The 26,170-nt window shown below is 37.0% G+C and overlaps 1 protein-coding gene and 1 pseudogene across 1 annotated transcript in view; one reads left to right on the top strand and one right to left on the bottom strand.

Moving 5' to 3' along the window:
• Window positions 1-26,170, bottom strand: part of LOC742910 (coiled-coil domain-containing protein 144A) — a 273,420-nt gene that overhangs the window by 54,928 nt on the left and 192,322 nt on the right. Inside the window, 4 exon segments of the mRNA XM_063798976.1 lie at window positions 11,959-12,096; window positions 13,671-14,624; window positions 16,652-16,780; window positions 21,693-21,906. Coding sequence (XP_063655046.1) covers window positions 11,959-12,096; window positions 13,671-14,624; window positions 16,652-16,780; window positions 21,693-21,719 — 1,248 coding nt within the window. The 5' untranslated portion in view covers window positions 21,720-21,906.
• On the top strand, window positions 1,483-5,224 carry LOC129137619 (regulator of nonsense transcripts 3A-like; annotated as a pseudogene).

Here is a 26,170-nt window from a genome sequence, read left to right as displayed (position 1 = left end):
AGACATCTACAGAATACTCCACCAAACAACTACAGAATACACCTTTTTCTCATCTGCACAAAGAACATACTCCAAGATCAACAACATGTTTGACCATAAAGCAAGTCATGATAAATTTTTTAAAAATGAAATCACACAACACCATTCTCTTGGACCACAGTGCAATAAAAATAGAAATGAATATCAAGAAGATCTCTGAAAACCACACAATTACATGGAAATCAAACAACTGGCTCCTAAATGACTTTGGGAAAAGAAAGAATTTAAGGCAGAAATCAAACAATGATTTGTAATAAGCAAAAAGAAACATCATACCAAAACTTCTGGGATACAGCAAAAGCAGCATAAGAGGAAAGCTTATAGTGCAAAACAAATATGTTGAAAAGTTAGACAGATCTGTAATTAACAATCTGACACTGTGCCGAGAGGAACTAAAAAACAGGAACAAAATAACCCCAAAGCTGGCAACAGAAAAGAAATAACTAAAATTAGAGCATAACTGAGAAAACTTGAGGCCCAAAAATCCATACAAAGGATCAGTGAAACCAAAAGTTGGCTTTTTGAAGGGATAAAAATACTGACAGGCTACTAGCTAGATAAATAAATAAATGAATAAATAAATAAATAAATAAATAAATAAATAACAGAGAACATCTAAATAAGCACAATCAGAAACAACAAAGATGACATTACAACCAATCCCATAGTAATACAAAAGATCCTCAGAGACTACAATGAACACCACTGTATACACACAAACTAGAATATCTAGGAGAAATGGATAAATCCTTGGAAACCAACAAAGATTGAACCACGAGGAAATTGAAACCATGAACAGACAAATAACAAGCTCTGAAATTGAATCAGTAATAAAAAACCTACTAGCCAAAAACAGATTCAGATCAGACTGACTCATAGCCAATTTCTACCAGACATACAAAGAAGAGCTGTTAACAAACCTAATGAAACTATTCCAAAATATTGAGGAGATACTTCTCCCTAACTCATTGTATGATGCCAGCATCATCTTGATACTAAAAGCCAGCAAAGACACAATGAATAAAGAAAACTACAGCCCAATATCCCCAATGAATGTAGACACCAAAGTCCTCAATAAAATATCAGCAAACAAAATCCAGCAACACATCAAAAACTTACTTCACCACAATCAAGTCAGCTTTATTTTTGTGATGCAATTGGTTCAAAGTACACAAATCAATAAATGTGTTTCACCACACAAACAGAATGAAAACGAAAAACCATATGATCAACTCAAAAGATGCAAAAAAGCTTTCAATAACGTCCATCATCCCTTCATGAAAAAAACACCCAACAAATTAGGCATCAAAGAAACAGACCTCAAAATAATAAAGGCCACTCTATGACAAACCCACAGCTGAAACCATACAGAATGGGCAAAAGCTGGAAGTGGGGGCTAAGTGCAGTGGCTCATGCTTGTAACCCCAGCATGTTGGGAGGCGAAGACAGGAGAATCACTTGAGGCCAGGAGTCTGAGACCAGGCTGGGCAACACAGTGAGACCTTGTCTCTATAAAATAGTAAAGAAAAAAATTAAAGAAAAAAGAACAAAAACAGTTGGAAGCATTCCCCTTGCCAACTGGAACAAGACAAAGATGCCCACTCTCACCGTATGTATTCAACATAGTACTGGAACTCCTAGCCAGAGCAATCAGGAAAAAGAAAGAAAGAAAAGGTATCCAAAAAGGAAAAGAAGCCAAACTATCTCTCTTTGCTGATGATATGATTCTGTACCTAAAAAACTCTAAAGAGTTTGCCAATTTATCCTGGAACTGATAAATGACTTCAGTCAGGACACGAAAATCAATGTAAAAATATCCATAGCATTTCTATATACCAATAAAGTTCAAGCTGAGAGACAAATCAAGAATGTAATCCAATTTATAATAGCCACACACAAAAAAGCAAAATACTTAGGAATGCATCTAACTACAGACATGAAAGGTGGTTACAAGGAGAACTACAAAACACTGCTGAAAAAAATCATGACACCAAATAGATGACACCAAAAAAATGGCAAAACATTCCATGCTCATGAATTGGAAAAATCAATAGCATTAAAATGGCCATACTGCCCAAAGCAATCTACAGATTCAATACCATTCCTATCAAACTACTAATGTCATTTTTCACAGCATTAGAAAAAACTATTCTAAAATTTCATATGGAACCACAAAAGAGCCCAAACACCCAGAGCCATCCTAAGCAAAGAGAATCTAGCCTGATGCATCACATTACCCAACTTCAAACTATACTACAGTAAACAAACGCTACACTAAACAAATCAGCACGGTACTGGCACAAAAACAGACACATAGACCAATGGAACAGAACAGAGAGCCCAGAAATAAAGCCACATGCCTACAACCATTGGGTCTTTGACAAAGCCGACACAAATATGCAATGGGGAAAGGACTCCCTATTCAATAAATGGTGCTGGGATGACTGGTTATCCATACACAGAAGAATGAAACTTGACCCCAGCTATCACCACATACAAAAATTAATGAAAGCTGAATTACATTCTTAAAAGTAAGACCTCTAACTATAAAAATCCTACAAGAAAACCTAAGAAATACACTATTAGAAAGCAGCCTCTGAAAATAATTTATGAATAAGCCCTCAAAAGCAATTGCAACAAAAGTCAAAATGAAAAATTGGGACCTAGAGGGGAGGGAGGGGAGGGAGGGGAGGGAGGGGAGGGAGAGAAGGGAGAGGAGGGAGGGGCGGGGGCCGGGCCTCCCAGCGCGGTACGCGGTGCCTTTTGAGCTCCTTGTGCACGCTCCGCCCCGGTGGGAACGGCCGCGCCCTCCCCGCAGGTGGTCATCTGCCGCCTGCCTCCGGGCCTCACCAAGGAGCAGCTGGAGGAGCAGCTGCGCCCGCTGCCAGCACACGACTACTTCGAGTTCTTCGCCGCCGACCTGAGTCTTTATCCTCATCTCTACTCAAGAGCATACATTAATTTTAGGAATCCTGATGACATCCTTCTTTTTAGAGATCGTTTTGATGGATATATCTTCCTTGACAGCAAAGATCCAGAATATAAGAAGTTTTTAGAAACCTACTGTGTGGAGGAAGAGAAGACCAGTGCCAACCCTGAGACTCTGCTGGGGGAGATGGAGGCGAAGACAAGAGAGCTCATTGCTAGAAGAACCACACCTCTTTTGGGATATATTAAAAATAGAAAATTAGAAAAGCAGAGAATTCGAGAAGAGAAGCGAGAAGAACGGAGGAGGAGAGAGTTAGAAAAGAAACGTTTGCGGGAAGAGGAAAAAAGAAGAAGAAAAGAAGAAAGATGCAAAAAAAAAAAAAAGAGAGACAGATAAACAGAAGAAAATTGCAGAGAAAGAAGTAAGGGTTAAGCTTCTTAAGAAACCAGAAAAGGGAGAGGAACCAACCACAGAGAAACCAAAAGAAAGAGGAGAGGAGATTGATACTGGAGGTGGCAAGCAGGAATCCTGTGCCCCCGGTGCAGTCGTAAAAGCCAGGCCCGTGGAAGGCTCGCTGGAGGAGCCCCAGGAGACGTCACACAGCGGCAGTGATAAAGAGCACAGGGATGTGGAGAGATCTCAAGAACAAGAATCTGAAGCACAAAGACACCATGTGGATGATGGCAGGAGGCACAGAGCTCACCACGAGCCTGACCGGCTTTCCAGAAGGAGTGAGGATGAGCAGAGATGGGGGAAAGGACCTGGCCAAGACAGAGGGAAGAAGGGGAGCCAGGACAGCGGGGCTCCGGGGGAGGCCATGGAGAGACTGGGAAGAGCGCAGAGGTGTGACGACAGTCCAGCACCCATAAAAGAGCGACTGGCAAACACGGACCGGCCAGCCTTGCAGCTGTATGATCCAGGAGCTCGCTTCCGAGCGCGAGAGTGTGGCGGAAACAGGAGGATCTGCAAGGCAGAAGGTTCGGGGACTGGTCCTGAGAAGAGGGAAGAGGCAGAGTGAGTCACTGCACGCACCTGGCCTCCATGGACGAGCGAGGGCATCCCAGAAACGTGTAAATGACCCCGAGTGTGACTGGGAAGGAGAACTTATTCCTTACCAGGAAACTGGAAGCTAAAAATACAGAGGGTGACATAGAAACACGCAGAAACCATTCTAAAGAAAGTAGTGATCTTGTATTAAATTGAGCAGAATTCTCACAGATTTTACCATTCCTGTTATAAACTAGTATTTGTTGTTTAGCCAAAACAGAAGATGATTTCCACTGGACAGTAGAAAAATATGTGTAAAATAGGGAAGAAAGTTAGTATTGGATCAGTGTGAGTCCTGAAGCACTTTCAGTGCTGTGAGAACGACATCCACTTTGGGTTTCATTCGTTTGTAAGCAGAGGAGCTGTCAGTCACTCGTGCTTCTCGGTGGCCTCTGAGCCATGGTGTCGAGTGAAGAGTAGTTCTTGTTTGTTACAACCTTTGTGAGTCAGCCATGCCTGCAAAGTGTGCTGTGTTTTAGTCCTGGTAGGAATATTTATCAGAGTTCACACTATATAAAATCCAACAGCTTCAACTATTGCCCTTTCAACAGTTTTGCCACTGACCGGATAAAAACGGTTTCAGTCTTTGGATGGATGTGTTTGTGGTTTGTAACCATTACGGTTTAAACCATGGTTTAAGAATTTGCCCAAATAACAGAAATTTTGTTCGGGAAGGGATAAACTAGATATAGCATATACAGCCTGTTTTTGAGTTTTAGATACTTTATTTGTAAATAACTTAAAATAGCTTTTTGAAACCGTGCATTCTGTAGTTTCTTCCTTTCAGTGAAATTGCTAAATGTGAATGTATTTTTGGCACTGCGATTTTAACCATTTATTAAATAAAAATTGTGTTAAAGAAAAAAAAAAGAAAAGAAAAATTGGGACCTAGTTAAACAAAGGAGCTTCTGCATAGGAAAAGGAACCATTCAAGAGACTAAATAGGCAACCTAAACAATGAAAGAATGTATTTACAAGCTATGCATTGAACAAAGTTCTAATATCCAGAACCTATAAGGAACTTAAATCAACAAACAAGAATTTAAAAAAATATATAAAAGCGGGCAAAATACATTAACAGACGCTTCTCAAAAAAAGACATAAAAGTGGAGAGCAAACATATGAAAAAATGCTCATCATCACTGATCATCAGAGAAAAGCAAATCAAAGCCACAATGACATACCATCTCACACCAGACATAATGGCTATTACTAAAAAGTCAAAAAATAAGCAACAACAACCCAGATTTTGGCAGAGCTGCTACAGCGAAAAGGGAATTCTAATACACTATTGGAGAAAATGGTAAATTCGTTCAGCCGCTATGGAAAGCAGTTTGGAGGTTTCTCTCACAGAACTAAAAGTAGAACTGCCATTCAACCCAGCAATCCCATTAGTTGGTTAAATATCCACTTCCCACCACCAAAAAATCATTCTACCAAAAAGACACATGCACCCAATGTTCACTGCAGCACTATTCACAATAGCAAAGATATGGAATAAAACCAGAAGCTCATCAATGATGCACTGGATTAAGAAAATGTAGCACATATACAATATGGAATACTATGCAACTATAAAAAGAACAAAATACTGCCCTTTGCAGCAACATGGATAGAGCTGGAGGCCATTATCCTAAGCAAACTGATGCAGAAACAGAAAACCAAATACTACATGTTCTCACTTATAAGTGGGAGCTAAACATTGGGTACACATGGACATAAAGATGGGAGCAATAGACAGTGGGGACTATAAGAAGGAGGACTGGGTTGGACAATGGTTGAAAAATGACATGCCAGGTACTATGCTCATTACCTGGGTGATAGGTTCAACTGCACCCTAAACCTAAGCATTATGCAGTATACCTGTGTAACAAACCTGCACATGTACTCCCTGAATCTGAAAGTTAAGAAAGAGAAAGAATAAGATAAAAATAAAATGCCCTTTATAACTTGCAACAAAAAAACACCAATAACATTCTTCACAGAAATGGAAAACACAATCCTAAAATTCATATGGAACTGCAAAAAAGCTAGACTATACAAGCCAAGCCTGAGGGAAAAGAACAGAGCTGGAGGCATCACTCCACCTGACTTCAAAATATATTACAAGGTTACAGTAACCAAAAGAGCAAGGTCTTGGTATAAAAATAGAAAATTAAACCAATGGAACAGAATAGAGAACGCAGAAATAAATCCACATATTTACAGACACCTGATTTTCAACAAAAGTATCAAAAACATACATTGGGGAAAGAACCCTCTCTTCAACAAATGGGGCTGGGAAAAGTGGGTATCTGTAAAAAGAAGAATGAAACCAGGTCCCTATCTTTCACCATATACAAAAATCAACTCAAAATAGATTAAAGACTTAAACATGAGATCCAAAATTATAAAACTACTACAAGAAAATATATGGAAAATGCTTCAGGACATTGGTCAAGGCAAAGATTTTATAGCTAAGTTATCACGGGCATATGCAAAAAAAAGCACAGGTATAAAAACAAAAATACGTAAGTAAAGCTATATTAAAATTAGGTTTCTTCACAGCAAAGGAAACAATCAACAAAGTGAAGGAAACAACCAACAATTGTAGACTGGGAGAAAATATTTACAAATCTATTCATCTGAGAAAGGTCTAATATCTAGAATATGCCAGGAACTCAAACAACTCAACAGTAAAAATTGTTAATAATCCCCCCTGAAATGTGGACAAAGAATTTAAATAGACATTTCTAAAAAGAAGACATACGAATGTCCACAAATGTATGGAAAATTACTCAACATCACTAACAGGAAAATGAAAACAAAATCCCAAATAAGATATCGTCTCACCACAGAATGGCTACTATCAAAAAAATCAAAAAACAAAAAACAAAGAAACCAGAAGTAAAAAATCCTGGCGAGGTTGGAGAGAAAAAGAAAACTCTTATGCACTCGTGGAGGGAATGTAAACTAGTATAACCATGGAAGTTTCTTAAAAAGCTAAAAATAGAAGTGTCATATGATCCAACAATCCCACTACTAAGTATTTATCCAAAAGAAAGAAAATCAGCATATCAAAGGGATACCAGTATTCCCATGTTGATTGCAGCACTATTCACAACAACCAAGATACAGAATCAACCTAAATGTTCATCAACAGATCAATGTGGTTGATGAGTAAAGAAAATGTGGTATATGTCCACAGTGGAATACTATTCAGCCATAAAAAAAGAATAAAATCATGTCATTTACAGCATGGATGAGGACATTAAGTGACACTAAGTGAAATAATTCAAGCACAGAAAAATAACTACTGTATGTTTTCACTCATGTGGGAGCTAATATTAAAAAAAAAAGTTCACGGAAGTAGAGAGTAGAACTGTGGGTATTAGAGGCTGAGAAAGGTAAAGGGGAGTAGAAGATGGGGAGAGGCTGGTTAACGGACACAAGATTACAGTTACATAGGAGGAATGAATTCTAGTGTTCTGTTGCATTGTAGGGTGAATATGGTTAACTAATTTTTTTTTTTTTTTTTTTTCTGAGACAGAGTCTTGCTCTGTCACCCAGGCTTGGCGTGCAGTGGTGCAATCTCAGCTCACTGCAATCTCCACCTCCAGGGTTCAAGCCATTCTCCTGCCTCAGCCTCCCAAACAGCTGGGATTACAGGTGTGTGCCACTACACCTGGCTTGGCTAGCTGATATTTAAAAAGCTAGAGGAGAGGATTTTGAAAGTTCACAACACAAAGAAATGGTAAATGTTTGAGGTGATGGAATATATTAATTAGCCTGATTTGACCATTATACATTGTTTACACATATCAAAATATCACTGTGTATACCATAAATATGTACAATTATACAGGTCCACAAAAAATCGAAGGAAGCCAGGTGTGGTGTCACATTCCTGTGGTCTCAGCTACTTGGGAGGCAGAGGCAGGAAGAATTCTTGAGCCATGGAGGTCAAGGCCGGCCTAGGTAACATAATAAGACACTATGTCTAAAAAAAAAATACATCAATAAAAATAAAAGCAAAATCATTCATCCTATATATAGACTATGGGTGAAACTTAGTGACTTGCTTCTAATGAACAGAAAGTGTTAAAAGTGATAACCATGTGGCTTCCAACATTAAGTTAGAAGAGGCTCTCTACCACAGACTGCTCACCCTTGGACCCCAGCCCCCATGCTGTGAGGAAGCTTAGGCCACAAAGAGAGCCTAGGAGTTCCAATGTACATATTTGGGCAACCTGCCCCAGCTAAAGTTCCAACCAATAGCCACCATCAGCAACAGACATCTTAGTGAACAAACCTTCAGATGATTCCAGTCCCTCAGCCTTTGATTTATCCCAAGTGAAGCTGAAGGGAGCAGAGGCAAGCTGTCCCGGCCAAGGTTTTCCCAAGCCACAGATTGGTGAACTAAACGAATGTTGTTCTTAGCCACTCAACTTTGGGTAATTTGTTAGGAAAAAATAACCAGAAAAATAAATTTAAACAAGGAGACAACAAGAAATAGAATAACATACCCAGTAGAAATTAGTCTCCTTTAAAGTCAGATCTAAAAAATGTTGAGGTTAATTTATTAATGACAAACAACTCTAATGGGAAGCAGCAGACAACCAGGAGAAGGATGTAAGAACTACTGCAGAGGAAGTTTAGAAAAAGTTCCTTTCCATTACAAATTCTGATGACTAAGCCAGTGAGGCTTTTAGAATTTGTCCCCCGAGTTTTGAAATAAGGAAGATGAAGAAGGAAGGAGATATATAATTTGAAGTATAAAGTTGAAAATACCAGAAATATTTGATTAATAACCAAAAATCAGACATTGTACCTGATTTCAATGAACTGAAATTCTAAAAGTGATAAGCAGCTTTGGATATTTATTAATCAATCTAGGATTCAATCTTCATTTCCATTTCCTCAGTGAGAAAATTAACAAAATATTATGGAATCAGTTTTAACAATCTCAGAAATAAAAATGTAGTGTCCTTTGAGTGTTAAGCTATTAAATGCAATTTCCCCTTTACCTTACTTCAAGCTCATTTGTATGGAGAAGGGAAGAGCATCTCATCTTTATGTTGTATCAAAATGCTTCTCCATATCATACAAATTGGCTCTGAAATTTTGAAATTCATACAACTAATTCAACCATTTGTTTCTGATAAATGCCTGGACATGACCTGATTTCCAGTTGCTGCACTCCTGGAAGTTGTTCTTTGAATGGGTTGAAGTATTTATTCAATGAATTATGTATTGAACTATAAAAGCATAGCTATGCATTTCTATTTAAGCAAAAGGAGGTAAATGCAGGGAACTCTGGTTTCTGAGGATGTAGTATCTGTGCCAAGAAGAGGATTCAGCTCCGGGAGTGTACAAGAGAACCAGGTGCTGGGTCAAAAGAGTATCTAACTGTAAACTGCAACATGATGAATTAGCTCAATTTCCAATGAGGAAAGATGACAGCCTAGACTTAATCTTGCCCTTCATAGATAGTTAAAATCTACACATGACTCTATGACTTACAATGAGTTAATAAAAACATAATGCAGTAAATAGTAGATGGAGTCAGCATATCCTGTGACCAAGATTTGATGGAAATGGGAATGAAGAGAGAGGCACTGGGTGAGAGATAAAAGGTATGACTGGAGAAAAAAAATTAATGGGATCTGTCTTCGTAAGCCTGACTCTCGTCATGTCATGGAGTCAGCAAGGCATAAGCTGGCCATACACTCCTTCAAGAAGCAAAAAGTGAAATTAAAGACATTCTACTACTTGAATTTCTATTCTTACATAAGACAACTGGTAATAAGCAACAGGACTGAAAATGAATTTTCCTAAAATGTGATTTGCTACTGGCATAAGGATAGACATAGCTCAATATATTAGAACTGAGAATCCAAAAACAAACACACACTTTTATGGTCAAGTGATTTTCAACAAGGGTGTAAAAAAAATTAAATGAGAAATGAATAGATTTTTCAACAAATGGTTCTGGGAAAACGGTATATCCACATGCAAAAGAATAAAGGTGGACTTCACCAAATGTCATATCTAAAAGTAATAAAATAGAGCCGCTAAATGTAAGAACTAAAACTATAAAATTCCTAGAAGAAAACATAGCCATAAATCTTTGTGACTGCAAAACAAACAAACAAAAATTAACTGGACTTCATCAAAATGTGAAACTTCTGTGCTTGAACAGAGACCATCAAGAAAGTGAAAAGGAGGCTGGGCATGGTGGCTTACACCTATAATCCCAACACTTGGGAGGCCGAGGTGGGAGGATTGCTTGAGCTCAGGAGTTCAAAAACAGCCTGGACAACATAGTGAGACCTTCTCTCTACAATTTAAAATTATATAAATTTTAAAAACATAATAAATCATAAAAAAGAAAATAAAAAGGAAAGCCATTGAAAATATTTGGAAACATATCTGATAAGGGACTTACACCTAGGGTATATAAAGAACTCTTAAAATTCAGAAATTTAGGACAACCCAATTTTAATGTGGGCAAAAGATTTGAACAGATATTTCTCCAAAGAAGATATACAAGTGGCTCATAAGCACATAAAAAGAGGCTTAAAGTCATTCATCATTAGGGAAATGTGAATCAAAACCACAATGAGGTACCACTTCATACTTCTAGGTTGGAATCCTTTTTCAATCAAAAATATGAAAAATGTTGGCAAGGATGTGGAGAAATTAGAACCCTCATACAATGCTGATGGGAATGTAAAATGGTGCAACCACTTTGGAAAGCAGACTGGCAGCTCCTCAAAAGGTTAAGCATAGTGTTACCATATGACCCAGAAATTCAACTCATATGTATATACCCAAGAGAAAGGAATACATATACAAACACAAAAACTTGTAAATAAAAGTTCACAGCAGCATGATTAATAATAGCCAAAACATGGAAACAACCCAAAGGTCCATCAATGGATGAATGGCTAAATAAATTAGTGGTATGTGCATACAGTGGAAAATTACTCAGCAATAAGATGAAATTAAATACTGATACATGTTACAACACAATGAACCTTAAAAATGTTATGCTAAGTAGAAGAAGCCAGTCACAAAAGACCACCACACATTGTGTGATCCAATTGATACGTGGTGTCCAGAATGGGCTAATCTATGGAAACAAAATAGATTGCTGATTCTTTTCAGGGTCATGAAAATGTCCTACAATTGATGATGGTGATGGTTATGCAACTCCGTGAATATATTAAGAGACCATGAATTGTACACGTTCAATGGGTAAACTGTATGGTATGAGAATTCTCTCTCAGTAAACTTGTTTTCAAAAATTCAGTGGTAGAATCTAGATATATCTCTTAATTCTCTACTTTGGATGTACATACTATACATGATTTGTAAAAAAGCACAATATATTTAAAATGAAAGGAAAATAAAGGAAGTACCTAACATTTCAAGTAGTTTGTAAATTAAAACATTTGCATTTTGGAGAACAGTACTATGGCCTTTCTGTACCAGTTATCCTGAAATTCATGAAATAAATATATACAGATTCTGTACCCATTCACAAAAGTAAAGATAAGAAATAAGACAATTTTCTGGAACATTCTATTAAACATTATCCTATAATTTAATCTGGCTTGCCTCACCATGGCAATAGAGAAATCACTAAAAAAATACTACTTCACAGGAAAAAAAAAAAAGCCTCTCAACTTCTGTGAGGAATACTGAATAATTCCCAATTTTCCTAAGGATCTTTGGAAATGATCCTTATTTTTAAAATGTATGTACTTATGAGGAGAAAAGGACAGAATGAAAGCCAGAGGTTAAGAAACAAGTGTATTATAAAGATAATTAAATTGTAATAAAATGAATTATAATAAAAATACAAAAGAAAGCTATCCACTGCAATCAGTATCCTAAAACATCTGACATTATTCCACCACCTATAGATTAACTGTTGACATGTTATGTTTCATACATACTTCACTTCTGATTTGACCCAATTTCTTCTTTGAATCCTGTGTCTCATCTAAACTAATGTGACAACGTGAGGTAGCCTCTGACGTAGGTTGTTGTTTTAGGAGATCGGTCCATTCTTGTTGGAATTCTCTCATAACTACCTGTGAAGGTATTTTTTGTTACTGATTTATAAATCACCTTATTATTAAATTATGGTAGTAAGATTTAACTCTAACTTATATACTTTGAAAAACATCAACACATATATGATTCGCCTTGTTTTCCTCATGTGCACACATTCTTGTTTATTTCTGAATTTAGTTAAGGACAAAGAAGGTGTTATCTTCCTGCCAAATCGGTTTTCTGTTAACTTAGGCAATAGATTCAGCCCACTACTCACTCTTCCCTGAAACATCTGCAGTGCTTAACAACCTACTGAAGTCTCAAAAAGAATTTGATACGTGGGTGGGGCTGCTGGTGGTACATCCCACACTGGTAAAATGTTTTCCCTGTTTTTTATTAGAAGCTCAAATCAACCTCAGAGTTCCTTGCATATTCAATTGCCTGCTCAGATCCTTCTAAAAGATTCCTATCTCAGAATACAAGTAAAATTCCAATGGCCTTTGAGGCCCTAGGTAACCTGGCCTCTACCTCCCTCCTGATCTCAACTCCTACAACTGTCTCACCGATTCAGTCCATTCCTGCTATATGTGAATCCTGCCACTTCTGATTAGTTTGAAAATGGGACTCAATGCCAAACAAATAAATCACAGATAGCCACAGTTACCTTTGTACTATCAAAGTTATATCCGAATGATAGGCAGTGAGCCTTGAAATGAAAATTATGAGCAAATTCTTTGTAAAAACATTCAAAGTAAAGTATAAATACCAGTGGTAAGATTAAATGTAACATGGCTTTGCTGAAATTCACATCTGTCCCAAATTATGATTTAATAAAAAGTAAATGCCTTTAGGCCGGGCATAGTGGCTCACGCCTGTAATCCCAGCACTTTGGGAGGCCAAGGCGGGCGGATCACCTGAGGTCAGGAGTTCGAGACCAGCCTTGCCAACATGGCAAAACTCCGTCTCTACTAAAAATACAAAACTTACAGAGCAAGATTCCATCTGAAAAAAAAAAAAAAAGTAAATGCCTTTAAAGAATTGAGAGGTCATAACAAGTAATTTGAGACTGAAATCGTCTCAGATTTAAGTCAAATTGATATGAATAAAAATAAAATTATACCAACTTAAATACATTACAAAATTACTGAAGGAAAAGTATTATGAGATACAGCAGTATACTTCAGTTCACCTGGGAAATCTGGAATTAACGGTCAAAGCAACCCTCCCCACTGAATCTTAATTTCAAAATACTCATGTCAGATATGAGCATTTCTGTTTATCTGCTTCATCATGGTATTAAAACATGGCCACATAAAGGCATTGCAATGATCATTTCAGCAGCATAAGACTACATCATGAGCATTAGTCTGTACCTATTAACACTGTAACTGAACTTAAAATTTCATAGGTGACACAATTTCTTTATGCAAAGTAAAGCATCTTTCAGGTTTAACTTCTTTTTCACTGGTACATTTCTAGGCTGATACAGCAAATACATTTATGATCTATACATTTTATATTCAACTAGATACAACATTTACCCATAACCAAATATTACTTTACATTTTCTTTCAGGAAGGTTGAAAAATATTTTATCTTTCTTAATACTTACTTTTCTTCCTGCTTTCTCTTTCTCACATTGATCCATTCTTTCTTTTAAATGATTATATTCATCCATCAGCTCCTTGTTCTTCTCTTGTAGTGAAAGAATCTGCTTTTCACTCTCAGCTTGAAGATTTTTGGCAGCAGAATGAAACTGGTCTTGGATAGTACTGCTTGTCTTTTCCTGACTGTTAGCTTTCTTGTGAGCATCATCCAGTTGCTGTTGAAGCAACATATTTTCACTGTGTAGTTGAGATAATCTCTCCTCTACAGATTCCTGCTTGGCAATGTATTTCTTCAGTTTGCTTTGTGCAATTTGGTACATTTGTTAAGTTTCTTTCTTCTGACACTGTGTCTGGCTGAGGTCTCTTTGCACACGTTCCAAAATCAAACTCTCTCTTCCAAGAGCATCTCTTGTGTTATGGAGCTGAATTTGTAGGCTGTTAATTTTACTTTCAGCATTAGAAAGTTTTTCAGAAAGAATCTCATTCTTAGCTTGTAGGCCAGACATATCAACCTTCATTTTGTCATGTAAACGAACCCACTCTTGTCTTGTTCTCTGGAAATCAAGTTTTAGGTCTCTTGCTGTCTGACTTTGATCACAGTCACGTACAGCAGCAGCCAGTCTACAACGGTATGATTCCATTTCTATTTCTAGTCTTTCTTGGTTCTGTTTCCCATTCTCCAGTTCAGAATTGAGTATTTTGTTCTCAGCTGTCAGATTGTTCAGCTGCCCACTGTACTGGAGTATTGTTTCTGTTAATGTTTCCTCATTTTGTTTTATACTTTTTTGAAGGTTATCATTCTTTTCTTTCACAACCTCAATGTCCTCAAAATATTCCTTTTCCTTTTGCTTGTTCTGATTTTTTATTGTATCTATTTCCAGTCTCAGCAAGGCAATTTCTTCCTGCAACATGCAATTTTCATGAAAGAGATCCTTTTCTTTCTGATGCCTATGAGAAATCTAAGTAAGAAAGGAAATATTCAGTAGCACTCAATAAAATGACAGATTATGATTTTCTCTGAAATTAAATAACCTATACATGTATACAATGAAAAGATTGCCATAAGTGGATATCCAACTGGAAAAAAATATTCTATCGAGACTTCAAACCTCATAGAGCATAAATTCCCAAAACTTCATAAGTTTATTTGAAGACAATGAATCCATGAATGTAGAACATAAATAACTAGAGAATTTTTAAGCATCTCAGAATTGGAAAAGACGGTCTCCAAATTACAACAAACTCAAAGGCATTAAAGATTAATAAATTTGACTACATTAAAAAATTGGCTTTACACTCTGACATCTAACCTATACACCACCCTATAGTAAAAGCTGTAGCTTTGCATATATCTGGACAGAGGAAATGTTCCAACGTTCTTTAAGTTCTTTTTTTCCTGAGAATATTCTATAGCTATTTATTTTTCTAACATTTTTCTCATCAGTTATATAAGAATTACATTTATTCATAAATGCTAAATCTAAGCATTATATTAGGCTTTTTTTTTTTTTTTTTTTTGAGATAGGGTCTCCACTCCATCACTCAGGTTAGAGGGCAGTGATGCAATCAAGACTCACTGTAGCCTTGGCCTCCCGGGCTCAGGTGATCCTCCCATTTCAGCCTCCTGGGTAGCTGAACTAGAGGCACACACCCCCACACGCAGCTAAATTTATTTGTACTTTTTGTAGAGATGGGGTTTCGCCATGCTGCCCAGGCTGGTCTGGAACTCCTGGGCTCAAGTGATCCACCCACCTCGGCCTCCCAAAGTGCTGGGATTACAGGCGTCAGCCGCTGCACCTGGCCTTGTACCAAGCACTTGTACATGTATCACTGAACTCATTTATATCACAATTCTGAAAGGAGAGGTCAAAAAATATGCAAGTTGCAGGATTTTCCCTAGGTCCCCTTACTTTACTTCTAGTGCTCTTCCACCAAACCACAATTACTTCTGTGTTGTAAATATATAAATATAAAAGAGGCTTATTTCAAAACACCAGTGGTAAAAAAAGAAGTTACAGAGCTTTTCTTAGAAAATCATGAGATTATCTGTTATTACAATAACTTACGTTTCCTCTTTATAATGTCTGAAACAGAAATAAGCATGAAACAGGGTGAAATACACTGAACTGTTTTTCTTTTCTTTTTTTTTTTTTGAGACGGAGTCTCGCACTGTTACCCAGGCTGGAGGGCAGTGGCCCAATTTCGGCTGACTGCAAGCTCTGCCACCCAGGGTTCACGCCATTCTCCTGCCTCAGCCTCCCGAGTAGCTGGGACTACAGGTTCCTGCCACCACGCCTGGCTAATTTTTTTTGTATTTTTAGTAGAGATGGGGTTTCACCACATTAGCCAGGATGGTCTTGATCTCCTGACCTCGTGATCCACCCACCTCAGTCTCCCACACACTGAACTATTTTTCTAAGAAAAAACACTTACCAATAAATTATCACCAAGTTTATATTATGGCATATCATTGTTTTCAAAGCTCTTTGCACTGAAATGAGACGCTACTTGGAGCAAACTGTTACTCTCCTCAAAAGTAAGGGAAACGGCATCTGAAGTACGGCCTGTGAACTGGCTATACATTTCATCCTTACTGCAAGTGGAAATAATAATCTAACCTCTCCATTAATATATTAGGAAGATGAAATAATGTCTGAAAACTAGAACGTCTGTTGTTAGTAGCAAGGATTTTGAGATTGTGGAAAGATCATTAATTCTATGAAAAATAACAAATGTTTCTCCTTTGGATAAGGCCACTGTGAATGTCACTACTTGACTCTTGCAAACAAATGGAGTTGAATTAAGAACATGACTTTATTCAATGAGCCAAAAATGCCAGAACCACCATCACCACCCCCAAATGTGTGTGTGTGTGTGTTTGTGTGTGTAGTTCAAAAATCCATTGTACTTTCCAAGTTGCACAGAGTTGTTTTTTAAAAATATATTCACATACAAAAATATATTTGAAAATGACTAAAGAAAATACCTCAGAATTCATTTTCTTTCGAGCCATTTCTAGTTCCTTTTGTTTACTCGTCAGAATCTGATCTTGTAATATTCTGGCATCCTGTTCTTCAGAAAGTTGCTTCTGGGCACCGTTTCTCTCCTGCACAACCTAGAGATAACATGGAGGTTTTGGTCTAATAGCACTGAAAAAGAAAATCTAAAAGGTTAAGAGCAGAGCCTCTCTTATAAAACGGCTAAAAAGAAGTAGTCTGTTCAAACACAAGAACTTTTATCCCTCAAGAATCACTCAAATCTTAATTGCATACATGACAGCTAAATCTGTCAAAGAGGAAAAACAGTTCTTAACTACGGGAAGATACAGCATTGTGAAATAAAATTTCTTTCAAAACATTTAACTAGTGTCCTTATAGTTTCAAAGCTATTTAGCCTGTATTTTAACATAAAAAATGTGTAAATGAACAGCTATATTAGTGATTAAACTCAACTTATCCTCCACTCTAAAAACACAGACTGAGCATCTATTAGATGACAAGGTTTACAGTAAATAATTTTATCTATAAATGTCATAGTTCATTCTTAAGAGGAAATAACAGTTTTGGTTTATTTTAAACCTAAATGATATACATGAAGCCAAAAAATTATAAGTAATGCCGATGAAACATAAAGTTAGAAAAATGAAGTTTACACCAAAGATTAATTTACCAGATCCAAGTTATTTCTTACTGTCCTCAATTCCTTAACAAGTCTTCTCAGATTCCATTTAAGTTGTTGCTTTGTTTCAACCACTTTCCCACACTCCTCTTCTTTTATTCTTAACTGTTCACTATCTTTATTATACAACATAACGGCATTTCTTTTCTACTCATTTTCTTGTTTTAAGGCAAGTCTGCAGTTAAACATGGATTACATTAAAATGTGCTTTGTTAAAAAATAAAAAAGTTTATTCTGTGATCTGGCTCTTCCCATGTGGGTTTATTATCCTCATAAAAACTCCTATGCTCTTGTTTCCTTTCTAGTTCTCATGTTTTTAATTTCTCACTTCGATCTCTTCCAAGGGACATATATATTTGAGAGGTAGTGAGGAAAGAAATATTCCATTAACGGGTAAGTTTCTGTTACTAGTAACCCTGGTAAATATTATGGAAAAGCATATTTGAAATTTTTCAGTAAAGTTACAAGTTGAAAATTACTTCTTTTTCACATTATACAAGTTGAAAATTAATTAGAACAGATCATTTAGAGTTAGCTAATTTAAAAGAAGTTACTGTTTACAAACAAGTTTAGAAATTCACTAGAAATGCATTTTCATCTTCATGAAATAGTGTATGTGTAGTCATAAAAATGATTTACAGTGTAAGATAACACCTTCAGATGTCATTCACACAACATGTATCTGCAGATTACTATAATCCAAGACTAGCCTAAGCTGTCTATAACTGTTACCCCATCCTTTTTATGTTTCTCTTTTGGGTAACACTTTCAACTTATCTTCTTGATTCTTTAGTATTTCATCACCAATTTTAAAATCCCTTTTTGGAACAAGACAGGATCTAATATTTAATTTAAAAGTAAAGGATAATATGTGTTTCAACAATGAATTTGGAATGAATTTGGAATTAATTTTATCTGCATATGAGAGATATGGAATAAAATAATCATCAGTTACTGTCCATTTTACTTATTTCATGCATATTTAGAATAAAACTGGGAAGTCCTAGCCAGAGCAATCAGGTAAGAGAAATAAATAAAGGGCATCCAAATTGGAAAAGACAAAGTCAAACTATCTCTGTTTTAGCTTAGAAAACCCTAAAGACTCCTAGATTTAATCAATGAAATCAGTAAAAGTCTCATGTTACAAAATCAATGTACACAAATCAGGAGCACTAGTAAACATCAAGAATGACCAAGGTAAGAATCTAATCAAGAACCTAATCCCTTTTACAACAGCTGCAACAACAACAACAACAACAAAAACCTAGGAATATACTTAACCAAGGAGGTGAAAGATCTCTAAAAGGAGAATTAGAAAGCACTGCTGAAGGAAATCATAGATGACACAAACAAATGGAAATATGCCCTATGTTCATAGATTAGAAGAATCAATATAGTGAAAATGATCATATTAACCAAAGCAATCTACAGATTCCATGCAATTCCTATTAACATACCACTGTCATTCTTCACAGAATTAGAGAAAGTACCCCTAAAATTCACAGGGAATCAAAAACAAGCCTGAATAGCCAAAGCAATCCCAAGCAAAAAGAACGAAGCCAGAGACATCACATTACCAGATCTAAAACCATATGACAAGGCTAAAGTAACCAAAACAGCATGGTACTTGTATAAAAGTACATACGTAGACCAATGGAACAGAATAGAGAACCTAGAAATAAAGCCAAATATGTATAACCAACTGACCTTTCACAAAGCGTACAAAGACATAAACTGGGCAAAGAACACCCTATTCAATAAATGGTGTTGGGAAAATTGAATAGCCACATGTAGAAGAATGAAACTGGATCCCTATCTCTCACCATATATAAAAATTAACTCAAGATGGATTAGGCCTAACATGTGGCTCACATCTGTAATCCCGGTACTTTGGGAGGCCAAGGCAGGAGAATGACTTGAGCCCAGAAGTTTGAGACCAGCCTGGGCAACATAATGAGACCTCATCTCTACCAAAAAAAAAATATATACATATATATATATACACAAAATATGTATATATATAAAATATGTATATATATATAAAATATGTATATATAATATGTATGTATGTATGTATATATATATATATATATGAGAAACTACCTACTGAGGTACAATGTGTACTACTCAGGTGATGGGCGCACTAAAATCCCAGAGTTCACCACCATACAATTCATCCATTTAACCAAAAACCAAAATATATATATATATATATATATTTTTTTTTTTTTTTGAGACAGAGTCTCGCTCTGTCACCCAGGCAAGAGTGCAGTGACACGGAGGCCAAGGTGGGAGAATCACCTGAGGTCGGGAGTTCAAGACTAGCCTGACCAACATGGAGAAACCTTGTCTTACTAAAAATACAAAATTAGCCAGGCGTGGTGCCAATGCCTTTAATCACAGCTACTCAGGAGGCTGAGGCAGGAGAATAGCTTGAACCCGGGAGGCAGAGGTAGCCATGAGCCGAGATCACGCCATTATACTCTAGCCTGGGCAACAAGAGTGAAACTCTGCCTCAAAAGAAAAGAAAAGAAAAGGCTTCTGCACAGCAAAAGAAATAATCATCAGAGTAAGAGAACCTACAGAATAGGAGAAAATATTTGCAAACTATGCATCTGACAAAGGACAAACAAATCATTAAGAAAATGCAAATAATCCCATCAAAAAGTACACAAATGACATGAACAGACATTTTTCAAAAGAAGATGCCCAAATGGCCAACAAACATATTTAAAAATGCTCAACAGCACTAATATTCATGGAAATACAAACTAAAACAACAAGGAGATATCACCTTACTCCAGCCAGAATGCTCGTTATTAAAAAGTCAAAAAACAATAGATGTTGGTGCAGCTGTGGTGAAAAGGAAATGCTTATACACTGCTGGTGGAAATGTAAATTAGTACAACCTCTATGAAAAACAGTAGACAGATTTCTCAAACAACTAAAATAGAGCTACCATTCAATCCAACAATCCCCTACTGGGTATCTACCCAAAGGAAAAGAAATCATTATATCAAAAAAAACACCTGCAAACATATGTCTATTGCAGCACATTTCACAATTGCGAAGATACGGAATCAACCTAAGGGTCCATCAACCAATGAATGGAATAAATAATATGTGGTATATATATGTCATGGAGTACTACTCAGCCATAAGAAGAATGAAATAATGTCTTTTGCAGCAACTTGGAAGGGACTGGAGGCCATTATTCTAAGTGAACTAACTCAGGAATGGAAAGCCAAATAAAACCACATTCTCACTCATAATAGGGAGTTAAACTATGGGTGCACAAATGCAGACAGAGTAGTATAATGGACATCGGAGAATCAGAAGTGGGAGAGTGTGGGAGGAGGATGAGGGATGAGAAACTACCTACTGAGGTACAATGTGTACTACTCGGGTGATAGGCACACTAAAATCCCAGACTTCACCACCATACAATTCATCCATTTAACCGAAAACCACTTGTATACCTAAAGCTATGAAATTAAAAAAAAAGTTTTCAAAAAGAATAAAACTGTATAAATTTTTTGAAAATTATTTTGGGTTTAGAAAAGTGACCAGTTCATGCTCTGTTGCTTGAACTATAAATCAACACAAACATTCTTGTGAAAAATTAAGAAATATTGATCAAAGGTCTTTTTAAAAAGTTCCTATATTTCAACCAATAATTCTATATTGGAGAATTTATTCAAAGCAAACAGTTTAGGAATGTAGAAAAACATTTATATAAAAAATGTTCTGGGCTGGGCACGATGGCTCATGTCTGGCATACTAATGATTTGGGAGGCCAATTTTGCAGAAGGAATGCTTGAGGTTGGGAATTGGAGATCATCCTGAGCAACATAGTGATACCCCATCTCTACAAAACACTTAAAAAGTTAGCCAAGCGTGACAATGTGCACCTGGAGTCCCAGCTACTTAGGACGCTGAGGCAGGAGGATGGAGTTCAAGGCTGCAGGGAGGTATGATCACACCAGTGAACTCCAGTCCCAGGCACAGAGACCCTGTGTCTACAAATAATAGTAACGATAAAATATGTTCCTTACATCATTAATTATAAATACAAGATAATTTTAATACCCAAATTACAATTTGTTAAATGAATAACAAGATTTTATATGGTGGACTTCTATATGGCCATTTAGATTGCAAAGAATATATATTTATTTATTAGAAGAGTTCACAGTTAATAATTTGTTTTATTATTTCCAAGAATTTCATATTCCACAAGACCAAAAAGGTTTCTCCCCCATTAATCTGCAGAAGGTAAGTCAGCAGTTACAAAAATTCTGATATATTGTCTTTAGTATAAATATTTCTTTAGAACTAGAACATCATACCTCAAATCGTACAGCTCTTTCTCCCATTCAATTTTTTGAAGTTCTAACTGTAATTTTGTCTTTTTTGTTTCAGATAGCTCATTTTGTAGTACACTGACCATACTTTCCATTAGTTTAAGTTTTACTGTAAGTTGGTCACAGTGATTATTCTTAAGTTTCAGTAAGTGTTCACACAAACAAAATGTGTCTTGGATTCTTGATAGGCTAGCAGAATCTGTGTCAGGGAGAAAACAAGGTAGAAATAAAATATATGAGTACTTTTAGGTGTTAAAAAACTGTGCATTTTTAACATTGTCTCCTTCATACATTGAACAAATATGCACTGAGTGCCTACAAAGTGGGAGACATTCTACTAAGCTCTGCAGATAAAACAGATAAGACCTCTACTCTCATTTAGCCTTAAGTGAAGTGAGGAACAAACACAACAAAAATGACAATTATAAATTCAGATATATGGTGTAAGAAAACAGAGTTCTATGATCACACAGAAGAATTTGATCTATAATGGGCCCAGGGAAGATTTCCCTGAGGAAGAGATGGCTACACTGAGAAATGAAGGGTGAGAAGGAAGCAGTTAAGCAAAGGGGTAGAAAAGCATTCTTGCCAGTCGACAGCAGGTGCTGAAGCTCTGCTGGAATCTGCTTCTGGCCACAATGGACAGCAAGTACTGATTTACCTTCTTGCCTGAAACAACCAAAAAGAAAACAGACAAAATATATTATACAATGATTTACCAGGCAGTGGACTTCAGGTAATGAAGACAATGATCCCCGTAAGACAGGAAACAAAGGAAATTCATCCAACACTCCAGCTCCCTGCCTTCACGGAGTTTCCAGGCTACCGCACAGAGAGAAAAAACTGACATAGAGTCCACCAGATTCCCTGAGATGAGATGATGAAGCTGAGAGTCTGGTAAAGCCAAGGCAGACAGAGATCACGAAACAGAACACCGGAAAGGAGACAGAGTACAGGGAAAGAACACTGAAGATTTGCAAAAATACCTCCTGGGTATCTAGCAGAGTAACAAACAGCACATGTGTGCCAGAAAACCGCCCCAGATCAAGGGGAAAAAAACATCTAAAAAACACTGGAAAGAAACATGTCTGGTGTTCACGATGTGCCAAAAAGAGTGTCCATTCCCATGAGTGATGCTGGGAAAACTCAGACTTCGCATGGCAATGAATAGAGTCATCACAAAGATCTTGCCCCAGGAGCAGGAAATTAGACCAAATCATAAAAGCAAGATCAGAAAGATCAAGCTGTTCATATGGAACTCAACTTTATATTAAAATTAAGCTCAAGCAGACAGGCAGAGGCATGGAAGATTTTTTTTTTCTTTTTTGAGACGGAGTCTCGCTGTGTCGCCCAGGCTGGAGTGCAGTGGCTTGATCTCGGCTCACTGCAAGCTCCGCCCCCGGGTTCACGCCATTCTCCTGCCTCAGGCTCCCGAATAGCTGGGACTACAGGCGCCTGCCACCGAGACCGGCTAATTTTTTTTTATATTTTTAGTAGATATGGTGTTTCACCGTGTTAGCCAGGATGGTCTCGATCTCCTGACCTCGTGATCCGCCCACCTCGGCCTCTCAAAGTGCTGGGATTACAGGCTTGAGCCACCGCGCCCGGCCGGAAGATTTTTCTTTAAAGCAAACTGCACTTGTAGAGATTCAAATTACAATGTCAGGAATGAAAGCTAAAATGGATGGAAGTGAACACAAATTAGACATCACCAAAGAGAAGATTCATAAATTTGAGACATCAGTGAACTATGAGAAAACTTCAAGCAGGAATAAGTCCCCAAAGAGGGAAAAAGAGAGACAGAAAAATAAAAAAAGAATGGCCAAAACTTTCTAAATGTAAAGAAAACTATAATCCTACAAATCCAGAAGTATCTGGCTGGGAGAGAGGAAATGAAACTATACTATTCAATTTTCTTTTTTAAAAAATTTCAATAGCTTTTGGGTTAACAGGTGGTCCTTGGTTACATGAATAAGTTCTTTAGTGGTGGTTTCTGAGATTTTGGTGCACCCATCACCCAAGCAGCATACACTGTATCCAATCCGTAGTCTTTTATCCCTCACCCCCTCCCACTCTTTCCCCACAAGTCCCCAACCTCCATTGTATCATTTTTATGCCCCTGCATCCTCATAGCATAGCTCCCACTTACAAGTGAGAACATACAATGTTTGGGTTTTCATTCATAACTTTCTTATGCCATATATGATATGCCATAATATTTTTTGAAGATGGACTGTGACGTTCAAATCATATACTATAAATTGTAGTGCAACTGCTAAGATAGAAAAAAATAGTGATCGCTAATAAGCCATAAAAGGGAGACAAAAATAAATCATAAAAATTCCTGGACTAATTGATAAGAAAGCAGAAAAAGAAGAGAACAAAGAACTGGGGGGACCAATGGAAATCAAACAGCTTGATGACAGACAAATTTCACTGTATCAATAAGCACATTATAAATGGAACTGGCCCAAAAATCTCAATTAAAAGGCAGATTGTCAGACTGGATAAAAAGGCAAGAACCTACTCCATGCTTCCTATTTAAAAAAGCACTTTAAATGTAAAAACATAAATTGTTCAAAAGAATGGAAAAAGATATACCAGGCTAAGAGTTGACAAAAGAAGCCTGAGAAGAAATGGCTATGTTAATACCAAAGTAGATTTCACACCAAAAAAAAAAAAAAAAAAAAAAAAATTACCAGCTATAAACAGTCATTTCCTAATGACTTTTAAAAGTTCAGTTAATCGGCTGGGTGCGGTGGCTCATGCCTGTAATCCTAGCACTTTGGGAGGCCGAGGCAGGTGGATCACGAGGTCAGGAGATCGAGACCATCCTGGCTAACATGGTGAAACCCTGTCTGAACTAAAAATACCAAAAAAAAAAAAAAAAAAAAAAAAAAAAATTCAGTTAATCAAGAACGTGTAATCTCAAATGTTTGTGCACCTAATAACAGCTTCAAAATATATGAGGCAAAAATCAATAGACGAAATAGACAAATTCACAAGTACACCTGAGATTTGAATATCACTTACTCAATAAGTGATAAAACAAGGGAGCAGCAAATCAGCAAGAATGGAGCACACTTGAACAACACCATGCTTCTCAAGCACCCAGTGAGCACTTACCAAACAGACCACATTCTAGGTTCTGCAATCAGTCTTTTTTTTTTTTTTTTTTTTTTTGAGACGGAGTCTCGCTCTGTCGCCCAGGCTGGAGTGCAGTGGCGGGATCTCCGCTCACTGCAAGCTCCGCCTCCCGGGTTCACGCCATTCTCCTGCCTCAGCCTCCCACCACGCCCGGCTAATTTTTTGTATTTTTAGTAGAGACAGAGTTTCACCGTATTGGTCAGGATGGTCTCGATCTCCTGACCTCGTGATCCATCCGCCTCAGCCTCCCAAAGTGCTGGGATTACAGGCGTGAGCCACTGCACCCGGCCTGCAATCAATCTTAATGAAGAATTAAGTCAGAAAGATTTAAGTCATACAAAGTATGTTCCCTGACCACATGGCAATCAAGTCACAAATTAGTAACAAAATATCTCATCAAAATATTCAAATATTTTAAAACAAAGTAATACACATCTAAATAACCCTAGGTCAAAGACACGATGCAAAGAGAAATTCGAGAGTATTTTGAACTGAATGAAAATGAAAATACTACATATCAGGATTTGTGGAACACAGCTACAACAGTACTTAAAATTTTTTAGCACTTAATGTCTATATTAGAAGACTCTCAAGTCAATGGTCTTGACTTTTATCTTAAGAAACTAAAAAAAGAGAAGAAACTGAAAAAGAAGAAGAACAAATTAAACTCAAAGCAAGCAGAGGAAATGATACAATAAGCATCTGGTATGGTCTGACATTTGCATCCTCCCAGAACTCATATGCTGAAACTTAATCACAGAGGTGATGTTATCAGAAGGTGGGGCTTTGTGGAGGTAATTAGCTCATGGGAGCCAAGCCCTCATTAGTGGGATTAGTGCCCTTATATATACAGACCCCAGAGGGCTCATTCACCTGTTCTGCCATGTGAGGACACAGGGGGAAAAAAGAGATCTATGAACCAGGAATTGGTCCCTCACCAGACACCAAATCTGCCAGCACCTAGATCTTGGACTTTGGTGAGAAATCTATTTCTGTTGTTTATAAGCTACCCAGTCTATGGTATTTTGTTATAGCAGGCCGAACAGACCAAAACATCAAAGATGAAACCAATAAAATGGAAAAACAACAGGAAAAAAAACAATAAAACCACACACTTTGAGGAGGTCCATAAAAGTGATAAAACTCTAGCCAGGTTGATCATAAAAAAGAAGATGCAAATTACTAATTTCAGAAACATAGTAATATGACATTTTTATAGATTCTACAGATACTAAAAGAATAGAAATATAATAAGATAAGCTTTATGTGACTAAACATGACAACTTTGATAAAATGGACACTTTCCTTGAAAAACA

Source organism: Pan troglodytes, chromosome 19, assembly GCF_028858775.2.
Source record: "Pan troglodytes isolate AG18354 chromosome 19, NHGRI_mPanTro3-v2.0_pri, whole genome shotgun sequence".
NCBI lineage: Eukaryota > Metazoa > Chordata > Mammalia > Primates > Hominidae > Pan > Pan troglodytes.
Note: the sequence above shows the minus strand (reverse complement) of the source record. Positions and strands in the feature narration are given on the sequence as shown.